Source organism: Hipposideros armiger, unplaced genomic scaffold, assembly GCF_001890085.2.
Source record: "Hipposideros armiger isolate ML-2016 unplaced genomic scaffold, ASM189008v1 scaffold_213, whole genome shotgun sequence".
Classification (NCBI taxonomy): domain Eukaryota; kingdom Metazoa; phylum Chordata; class Mammalia; order Chiroptera; family Hipposideridae; genus Hipposideros; species Hipposideros armiger.
In genome coordinates this window covers 828,354-839,433 of record NW_017731563.1, presented here as the reverse complement: position 1 = coordinate 839,433, position 11,080 = coordinate 828,354, and the positions used below count along the sequence as shown (strand labels likewise).

The window sequence follows — 11,080 nt, the reverse complement described above, 5'->3', positions numbered from 1 at the left end:
GTCACTGGCCCTCATATGTGGGATCCGAACCGGGGCCCTCTGGCATCCCAAGCCAGTTCTTAACCATCGCGCCACTCGGCCGGCCCCGAGGTTTAGTTCTTAATTACTATGTTATACTGCAGAAAAATAATGCCCTCTTCAAATTTAAATTCAAGTTATGTTAAGTCTTACCTGTTCCTGCAGACTAGATTGGGTCTATGCTTAAAAACAAAAACAATAAAAACCTCAAATGAATGCAAGATGCTAAAAATAAAGAACTGATACAGCAAAACTTAATAACTGTAATTATTATTAACATTTTCAGAAAATGTAATTTGAGCATAACCACTCCCTGCTTTTACAGCTTTATCTAAAAAAATTTAAAGCCACCAGAAAATCCAAATAACAGGTTTAGGATGATTTCTGAAAATGAGGGCCAGTTTTAGTTGAATGTTTCCATAGAGTTTAACTAGGATGACTTTCAAATCACCAGAATCTTGCACTAGAATCTGAACGTCAAGAAATGAACTGTCACCAGGCAACAACAGATTCCCAATTCGTTTCACACAAAACGAACTCTTTCCAAGTTCTTACACTAGGAACAACTGTGATACTAAAGGTTAAAAAAAAGGGGGGGGGGGTAAATAAAAGAAAAAGATAACATATAAACCCAAACCCCTAGGACTAAGTAAGAACTAACTACATTAAAAATCAACCTAAATATAATTCTCAATTTCGTACCACAAAGGTTAACTTCCTACAGCAATAAAACTACATATATTTTATCAAATCTTACCTAACCACAATTATCCTGTCAAAGAATTATTTCAAACAAGTCACCAATCATTTTTTAATATGCACAGCAGCTACACTTGAGTTATCTCAATTTTGCCCATATTTATCAGGGACTCTGAGAATTAAAAACAAACTCCAAAGATTATTCCCTAAAATCTAGTTCCTGGGACTGAAAATTACTGCAGATTCTCATCCTAAAAAACAAGGAATGTGACACAAATTTTAAAAGTAAAGAGAAAAAACAATCCTTGGTATTCAAATAGGAAAAGACTCAGTTCAATCAGTTATTTTTAAGAGCTATAGCAAAGAAATGTTATGGTTTCTTAATCACAGAACTACATCCCATTTCTGAAGCATTGCTAAACTTTTTATAAAACATTAATATCATATATTCACAATGAGACGTGAGCCTTAACTTACTAAAAGCCAGAGAAAAGCAAGCATTAAGTATATTGGAACTTAAACAAAATTTATGATTTGACCTCCCCTTTCAGGTAGATCTGGAAACAATCTCATCAATATATAAAGTAAATACATCAAGTGCTCTCCACATTTAGAAGCAACTTGGGGAGAAAGGTGCTTTAAGTAAATCATTCCTAACTCTCTGTGTATAAATACGTTTTCTTGAAGCAAATACCGTATTTCCCCATGTATAAGACGCATCCTTTTTAGAAAAATTTGGTTTCTAAAAACTGGGTGTGTCTTATACAGTAGGTTGTAGATTTTTTTACTTGCATTTCCCGCTTTTTCGTGCTTGTTGTCTTTGCGCTCATTGTTTCTCACTTGTTACTGGTATATTACAGTAGGTTACGTTTTGCCACGTTCTGCCCAGAAATGGCTCAGAAAATATTTTCTACAGTGCTGAATTCAAGTTAAAAGTGATCAAGTTTGCAAAAGTGAACGGAAATCGTGCTGCTGAACGTAAGTTTGGTCCTCCTCCAACTGAGAAAACAATCCGAGACTGGCTATGGTTGGGAGTTTTGACAGTGATGAGAAGTTGCATGAATTTTATGAATAAAACTTGAGTTCAATAACTTTATGTAATACATTTTTTTTTCAAATTTTGGGCCCCAAAATTAAGATGTGTCTTATACATGGAGCGTCTTATACATGGGGAAATATGGTAATGCTTTTTCTTAAAAAAAACAACAACAAAAGATACCTCCCTAGAAAAGCAATGTAAACTCTGCAAAGTCCAGCAGTAAATTTTCTGACCAAGGCAAATACATCATTTGCCTAATAAAACCAGGTAAAGAAATTTGCATCTTAAAAGATCTCAATTATCAAGATCTTGTGGTACCAAAGCATTACCTACTATTATTTAAGAATTGATGCTTGTTTTAATAGCTAGCCATACATACTGTGACTCTGAAAATAAACTAAACAGAAACAAGTTTGATTTGTATAGCAAGCACACTTACCCATTCTCCATCCCCAAAACATTCTCCATCCCCAAAAGCCTATTTCTCCATTTGAAGTGACAGAATCAATACGGGAATCAGAAATCAGAAATCTGAGACCTCCACACCAAAACAGAATTGTTCCATTTGAGATTTACTAATTAGCCATCTACTAAATTACAAATGCTTTAACATTTCCCAAATTATTAGATCCTAACCAGTTTAATTTGTGTTCTTTACCAGCCTAAGCAAGTCATTTACCTACTCTATGATTTTAGGTTCTTTATGTATCAAATGAGTAGTTGGGCAGAATAACCTAAGAGTTCTTCCAGTTTTAAAATACTAAGATTTTTAACTGAACACAATATTTCTCCTGTCTTCCTACAGAAAAAACACCTATATTGGAAGTACACTATTAGTGGAAAATGTTTTCCTTTCTTCCCAATACTTTAGTAATCCCTTGGCTTGTCCTTTAATTTGGATTCAAAGACAAAAACTCAAACACTAACCTATTGAATAAGCAAATGTCCTTGTCAAAAAAATTAAAATGCTGCTCACCAAGCGTTATAAAGCATCCTGGGGCTAGGATAAACACATTTTAAAAAAACAAATTGAAAACTTATAGAAGCAGGGTCAAATGACATATGGAAGTTTCTAAACCAGGGTACCACTCAATGAGCTAGGGATTCTGCAGCCAAATCCTGAACTGGCTTGAAAATAATATGGCAATATGATATATAAGGATATCAGATATTCTTTAGTTTGACCATGTCCATGCCTAGAGAGAGAACAAAAATCCAAAAAGTCATATGAGTTCTAAAAAAAATTGAGATGCTTAGACAAAATTCTTATTGTGACTTTAGACAAATTAATTTTTCCACTGTACTATTACTTCCAACATAATAAACTATCAGAAAATTCCAGGTAATAAAGGAAAAAACACATATTCTTCAAAGTTAAATAATTGAAACTACCAAAATTAATTCATAAAGTGCTTAACATTTATTTGAGTCCAGGCTTTAGAAAGTAAGGTAACCAATTAAGAATAAAAAAAATTGTTAAAAAGCACCTATCCAAATATGAAACTATAACAGAAGAATAAAATCCAGGGTCCAAAAAAAATAGATATCTGCCTGTAAACTAAATTTTTGCCTGTAAATCAAAAGAAATCAGACCTAAGTTTTTTTCTTTTAAACACTCATTAGACTTTTAATTAAGTACCTAAACAGGCACCCAAAACATGGAACGCTTCACGAATTTGTATATCTATCTTGCACAGGGGCCATGCTAATCTTCTCTGTATCATTCCAATTTTAGTGCATGTGCTGCCCAAGCATGCATCAGACCTAAGTTTCTGAGTATGCCTGACCAATAGGAATAAAGTTTATAGTTTGATAAATTTTTTAAAAAGGTCTGCCACCTTTCCAACTCCAAACCACTATAAAATTGAGTAGTTATTTCATAACGCCTTAGACTAAGTTCTATATCATTAACTGTAAAACCTAAAAAATTATGTTCTAAAGAATCTGTCAGTTTTATTTTCTTCCACATGTTAATTTTCCTTCACATTTGATATGGCCTTGGTCATTTGGAAGGTGACATTCAAAGGGTTAAGTATTAACATTAGTTTCATGGATAAAACAAATTCCTAGATCACTCAAAGTTACTTTCATAACCTATTTCACTTGGTCCATTTTGTTAGCAAAAGAATATGGATAACGGCATTTTTCATGTATATAATGTAGCTGACTTTTTTTATTCAGTGTAACTGCTTTTTTAATAACCTAAGTTCACTTCCTGGTGAGGAAATAAGCTGCTACAGGTCAAGCAACAAGTTGCCCAAACCCAGCTATTTAAAAGTAGAATATACTTGTCAACCAGAATGACACACCATTATTTACACCATGAAAACACCTCCCTGAAAGGTTGAAAAGGAAGCATTGTGACTCCTTTGGACTCTTGGGGAAGTCTGGCTTAAAAAGCTTTTATAACAAGATTAAAACAACTCTCAAAACACTTATACAATTTTACATGGTCTCTTATTATTCACTGTATAGTAAACGGGCTGAAGACTTATTTGTTTTAATTAACAATGTCGGATCACTGCCAGCTACCTATAAGGCTTAAGTATCATCAGGTGAAACAATATCAAATACTTAATTGTACCTTACTAGTCCCGAAGCATTTAGCCAGGGAAGAAAGTCTTTTTTATAGTATTGTAGTTATTATTAAATGCCTGTGCAACCACCAACTAAGACATAGCCAAAAGAAGGTCATTCATGAACAAGGTCGTTCTTATTTAAAAAGAACTGCCTGATCTCAGGGATGGAAACACGCATGTAACACACCAGCAGCTCATCATTGCAGGGCCTCTGATGAGACTGAAATGTACAAGGCAAGGAGACTGTACTTTAACTCAAAAAGTTCCCCCACTAATTCCAACCTTGCTGCCAGACACTAAAACAGTAAGAAGTGGGCAATGCGTTTGTACTAACGTTTTTCACCACTACTTCCTAAATAACAAATCTCGTGGGCTATCAATAATTCTTGGTATATGCCCCGAAATGTTTCGATCCCCACTCAGAGCGAACAGTTAGAGAATAACAAATAAAGGGTGAACTCGATAAACTGGCTTAACCGAGCCACATTTGGATCCAAACCACGGTAAAATAAAGAAGTAGGCGCGGCTATACCTGCAGTTCACACCAGGCGACCTCCACAGTGGTTTCAGTGTCCAGCCCTTTGTAGACCGTCTTAAAGGAGCCTCTGCCAATTTCGATGTCAAACTTGAGAAAGCGGCCATCATTGGACATTCCCACGGCCTTGGTCTCCAGCTCTTCGATGTCATCCTGTTGCTGGCTCCGTTCCTCTTGCTGTTCCTTGGCGCTGCTGCCGCCGCTGCCACTTCTCGCCGACGGAGACTCCTCTTTGCTCCCCACATGGTTGGGTTGGGAAACTTGGCGGTCTTTGCTGCTGGTACTGCTGGGGGCGATCGTGGCGGCAGGGACCGCGGCGGCCGGTTCCCCAGGCACAGCGGCAGCAGCGGCGGGAGGCTGCTGGGCTACCTGGGCAGAGGCAGCAGCGATCAAGGTCTCCTCGCGGTGGGGCTCTGGTGGGGTACTCTGCGAAACACCCGGGGCAGCGCTGGGCGGGGGAAGAGAAAGCGGGAGGCCGGGCAGTTCCAACGCAGTGGCGTTGGAGTCGCAGATGACGCTGCGGCGGAAGAAGCGGTGCTCGGTGGTGGTGGTCGCGGCTGCCCCGCGGCTGTCCTTGTCCATAGTGTGGCGGCGACGCCGGTATTCCTCAGTCCTTCCGGTTCCAGCGTCGGTCCCCGCGGTGCCCAGCTTCTCCCCCACAGAGGAATCGGAGCTGGAGCCATTCTTGGGGGAAGGCGCTGGCGGCGAGAGGAACAGGGAGCTCGGGGTGCTGCTCTGCTTCTCCGCGGCGCCGCCAGACATGGTCGGTGCGCTGGAGCAAGGCGAGCGGGCTCGAATTTGTGAATGAACCGAGGGCGAGGGGCGGACCCTGAGGAGCGGTAAAGGTCTGCAGGTCCCGCTAAGACGGCTCCTGCTCCCCGGCGGGTTCGGATCCACCCGGACGACTCCTCACTCAGCACTGACAAGTCACCCCGAGGACGAAGCGGCACACGGGGCCCAGCTGCGGCGGCTGCTGCGGCTCACAGGGCGGGCTCGTCGGCGGGCGATCGAGGAGCTGAGCCACCGGGGTTAGCGCCTCGCGGTCCGCATCCATCCTGCGGCGAGCGGCGGCCGGGAAGGCTGTAGCAGCACAGGCGCCGCAGTCATGAGGAGCAGGGCAAAGAGCCGGCACCGAATCGAAACGGATGCGGCGGATGCGACGGCGACGCCGGGTCCCCGCCGCTACCGCTGGGCGGGTTAGGCCCCGAGGGCGGCAGCAACGCGAGGCAGGGACTCACACAGACTCTCGAACGGTGGCAGCTCCAGGGCCAAAGAGAGTGGGAGGGGCCGAGGAAGGCGAGGGAGGGCCGGGCCCGAGGGCTCCCGGACAGTCAGTCAGTAGGTCGCCGCCTCCCACACGCGCCCCCAGAGAGGGGGACCTGTCTCACAAGGCGCCCATCGCCCGGAAGGGAAAGGCCGAAGCCTCCAAGCCTCGGTGCCTGAGGAGCGGGCCCCCCCTTCCCCGAGGCCTCCCCGCCTGCCCCGGGCCTGGCAAACCCCCGTCTCCTCCCGGGCCGGTGCCGGGGACTGACGGAGGGAGGAACGGTGGGGAGGGGAGGGCCGCTCACCGCGGGGCCCGAGCTCCGCTGCTTCTCTGGGCCGAGAGCAGAGGAGGCTGAAAGTACTGGGCGAAGGGGGATAGGGAGAGAAAAGAGTAGTCACCCCCACCAGGCGCGGGTGCAGAGTGGCCGAGTAAGAAGAGCCGCGTCCGCCAGGGAAACTCTCCGCGCTAAATGGCGCCCGGAGTCTGAAGCCTCCACACAGCCCGCTCGGACCCCGCCCCCTGCTGCCCGGGGCAGCCCCACCCCCACCTCATTCTCTGGGCTCTCGCGCAGGCGTACCAGTACCGAGGCTCCTGGGACTTGTAGTTTACCCATCTGAGGACTGAAAGGGACTCAGGAAGAAGGAGCCTACAACGTCCGTGATGTCCTGCGGTTGCTTTAACTTGATGCCTCATGGGAGTTGTAGTTTTCTTTTGGAAACCGTCCCTTCTGGAAAGCTGATGGGAGTGTCACCGTGGGTCGCTAAACCCCATCCTTAAGTCAGCGTTAGCTGGGAAAATCATTATTTAGGGATTAATTGTGGAAAAAAGGGGCAGGAAGAAAAATAAAAAAAGAAGAGGGAGGCCGGACGGGAGGAGAGACTCCCATCATGCTCTGCTGAAGCGAGAGGGAGCTCTTAGGGTTGCCATGCAATGAAAAATGATCTGTTGTTCATCTTTAATGGAGAGAGCCGCAGTAGTGTTAAGTGACTGTAGGGGTGTCGGGGTGGAGGGGAAAGGCAAAGCAAGAAAACCAAAGGCTGAGCTTAAAGAGCCGGAAGAGCTAGACTCCTTCTGTGGAGTAAAAGAAACCTTGTGAAGATTGCGCATGAGATTAATATTGATGAAATGGGTTAGGGAAGGAGACAGGGAGAATTATCTTCTGTCCGCCTCCCTTCCATAGCAATTAAGGCCACATTCTCAGCCCCAACCCCAAGATAGATATTTTGGCTCTCGAAGATGGACTGCCCTGCTAAAATCAAGGATCTTTGCGAACTCTTGCCAGAAAAAACAATGGTGCGGGAGAGGGGGAGGTGGATTCAAGAAAAGATAAAGTCTACATATCTTTGCGTCTTTTACCACAAACTCCAGAGAGCTGAGTTGACATATGTAGTTGGTTGAAACTTAATTTCCATCTTTCTTTTGCTTGGTGGCTTAGTAAAACAATACCCCCTCTTTCTCTAAAGGTACATGAAAGTACACATGTAATTTATACCATGACTTTGGACATAGAGGAAATCTGGATCCATACAGTTCACAGTTAATGGAATGCTTTTCTTGAAAGCATCCTTGAGTTCCCTGGACCCCTTTGCTTGCCTCTCGCAACTATTCAAGATTGTACAGGTGATGAACACTAGGGGGCACCGGACAGAGTAGGAAGCCAAACCAGGGAGCCAGATGGCCGTTAAAAGTCTAAACCCAACGGGCAAGAGCGGGAAGCTCTTAAACGTGCGCAACCGCATCAGAGGGTCCACACGTTCCTGCCTCTCACCAGCGCCCGCTGTGGAACAAGCTCAGAAGCGCACATCCTAGCCAAGAACCACGCTGAGGCTGAGTAGTTTGGAAGCAACTGAAGATTAATTTGTTAGCACTATTTTCCTAGGAAATACCTACAACTTATCCGGATGAACTCCACTTAAAGAAGTTTTGCTATAAATTCATCTTAATTCATCTGATCCATAAAATAATTAAACTAGTTTTCAGTTTTGTCTTTATCAAAAGCTACTCTTTCGGTTATACAAAAAAGTTTGTTTTAAAACCAATGGTTTTAGGTTTCATGAAGCTAGCAGATTATGAACATTTTAAAATACCAATTCAGTAAGGGCAGCTAGAGTACTAAAATATTAGAGTTCCATTGTTTCAGAAAATATGTCCTTCGCTCTTTTGCTAGGGTAACGGTAAATTGCATTATGGTATATATCATTAGTGATTTGTCTCCAACCTTAAATAATGTAAAGCAAGGAAAGAAATGACCTTAAAGTGCATTTTTATTGTACTTCTTGAGGCAAATTCTTAGAACTTGCTCGATTATTGCTTTACTAGGATAAATAGTCTCATTTAAAACATAAGGCAACTAATTATAAATTGGTGAGTTAAAAGATCAGTAAATCACAATGTTCACATTTTGGCACCATAAAAAATGAGGCTAAGGCCAGCCGAGTGGCTCAGTTGGTTAAGAGTTAGCTTAAGAGCGCGAGCTCTGAACCATAGGGCTGCCAGTTCGATCTCACATGGGCCAGTGACGCTGCGCCCAAGCTGAGCTGCCAAGAGGTGGCAGGATGGCTCAGCTGGTGAGAGCAAGTACTCCTAACATCCTAACCAGACTGCCTGTTCGATGGTGGGCTACAACCACCCACAACTAAGACTGAACGGCACCTTGAGCTGAGCTGCCACCCAGATGGCTCAGTGGATAGAGCATGCGCTCTTAACAACATGGCTGCCGGTTCGACTCACGCATGAAATGGTGGCTATGCCCACCAGCAACAAAGATTGTAACATAGCACCTTGAGCTTAGAGGCCACGAGCTGCCGGTGGACAGCCAGATGGCGACTAGCACCCTCCACAACCAAGAGTGAAGAGCAACAACTTGGTTGGTTCCCCTCTCTAATTCCCCAACACTGTTCTCCCCAATTCCCCAATTTGAAAAAAAAAAAAAGAAGCTATGTCAGTGTGAATACAGAGGGTGCCAAAAAACTGTATACACATTTTAAGAAAGAAAAAAACCATATTAAAGTTGTAATTCTCAGTATGTACTAATAACAAAAGATGAATACAAGTTATGTGTATATGGGTTTTTTTACTCCCTTGGTAGCCATTTATTATTGCCTATTCCTGTTTACTAGACACTGAAACTTAGGCCACACTGCATTGGACATAGGTCCCTTGATAATCACCATGTCCTATCAACATGATATTTCAACCAGGAACAATTAAGCTCATTGTAAATAAGTAACTGTTGATTTAAAGCCATGCTTGCCCACATGACAGTTTTTTCAACTTGTGTAACATTAGCTTTACTATGAAAATAGGTACAACTTTAAGTTGAGTATAACCGTACTGTGTACAATGGTTAGATTTAAAGGTTAAACTTTTTAGTGTGAATATTTTACTACAGACACTTATTTGCTCAGCTCCCTTTTTAATGCTTACCAACTTTCAATTGACATGTTATTTTCTGTTACTCATTCCTATGATATCCCTAATAGTTACTTTTCCTTTCTCTGTCATCTCAATTATCAAGTAAATAAATGACCCCCGTATATAAGTAGAGATAGCAGAAAGAACCCAGGACAAAATGGATGCCCTAAGCTCAGAGATTTTATTTCCTGACAGATGGGTCCACAAGAACAGTACAGCTATTTTATTTCCTCTTATCATGCTTTGTATTCATATTATTCCTTGTTTATTTTCTCATGTTTATTCATGTCTCTATTTCCCGTTCGTTCACATTTTATATTTACCTGGTCTCTGCCATTGGTAAGTGGCTAGCAATGAAAGCCAGAGCCAGCTTTGATTTAAACAGTGGCTGAACACATAAAATTTATCTTATTTCATATGTGACATAATTTAAGTGGTATCTTCCTGAAGTATAGGGGAGAAAATACCATCTTAAGAGCGTTTCTCTTTTTTCCTTTTTTCTCTCATTTCCCTTAGTCCTTTCTCTTGCCAATAGACCTCTGCACTGGCCAACCCCCAATGGACCCAGGCTCCAGGCCCAACACCACAGACCTAGATATCAGGCCTGCCTCTGTGGACTCAGGTCCGAGACCTACCATGGTGGACTGACTTACCACCAGGACTGCCCTGTGGATCCAAGTGCCAGGTTCAACTCATTGGACCAAGGCTCCAGGCTTAGTCCCCATGGAATCAGGCACCAGGACTGGCCACCTGCTGACCCAGACACCAGACCACCCACAAACACCACCAGATGACCCACCCAGAATCTCCAGATGAGCTAACTGTTGAAGGGCTTTCCCTGCCAAAACCAGTTTGTAAAGATTAGAAAAGGTGCCTATTTATCCAAATGCACATACACCAACACAAGGTCACACGGATCATAAATAATCAAAGAAGCAAGGCATCACAAAAGTAAACTAATAAGCTCCAATAACTGACATGAAGAAAATGAAGACCTATGAACTATCTGACAAGAAATTGAGAATAATCCTCTTAAAGAAATTCAGTGAGCTACAGGAAAACTCAAACAGACAACTAAACGAAATTAGCAATTTCCTAGATATGATGCCAAAAATACAACCAATAAAAGCAAAAATAAACAAGTGGGACTACATGAAACTAAAAGCTTCTGCACAGCAAAGGAAACAATCAACAAAATGAAAAGATAACCTACAGAGAGGCAGAAAACATCTGAGCTTTTAAGAGGTTAAATATCCAAAATATGTAATGAACTCATACAACTCAATAGTAAAAAAACAAATAACCTGATTTAAAAATGGGCAAAGGACCTGAACAGGTTTTTTTTTTAAAGATTTTATTGGGGAATTGGGGAAGGGGAACAGTGTTGGGGAATTGGGGAAGGGGAAAAGCCAAATTGTTGTCCTTCAATCTTAGTTGTGGAGGGTGCAGCTAGCTCAGCTCCAAGTCCAGTTGCCATCCGGCCGCCGTTCAGCAGCTTGCGGCCCTGAATAGTATTTTTCAAAAGAAGACAT

The 11,080-nt window shown here is 42.8% G+C and overlaps 1 protein-coding gene across 16 annotated transcripts in view; it reads right to left on the bottom strand.

Annotated features, from left to right (window-relative positions):
- Window positions 1–6,594, bottom strand: part of WNK1 (WNK lysine deficient protein kinase 1) — a 152,206-nt gene extending 145,612 nt beyond the window's left edge. For 13 of the 16 annotated variants that reach the window (XM_019654105.1, XM_019654087.1, XM_019654090.1 and 10 more), the window contains exon 1: window positions 4,868–6,492. In XM_019654105.1, the coding sequence (XP_019509650.1) occupies window positions 4,868–5,632 (765 nt within the window). In that variant the 5' untranslated portion in view covers window positions 5,633–6,492. Of the gene's footprint in view, window positions 1–4,867 lie in introns of all 16 variants that reach the window. The other 3 variants (XM_019654101.1, XM_019654102.1, XM_019654100.1) reach the window with 2 other exon arrangements.
- Between the last annotated feature and the right edge of the window lie 4,486 nt (window positions 6,595–11,080).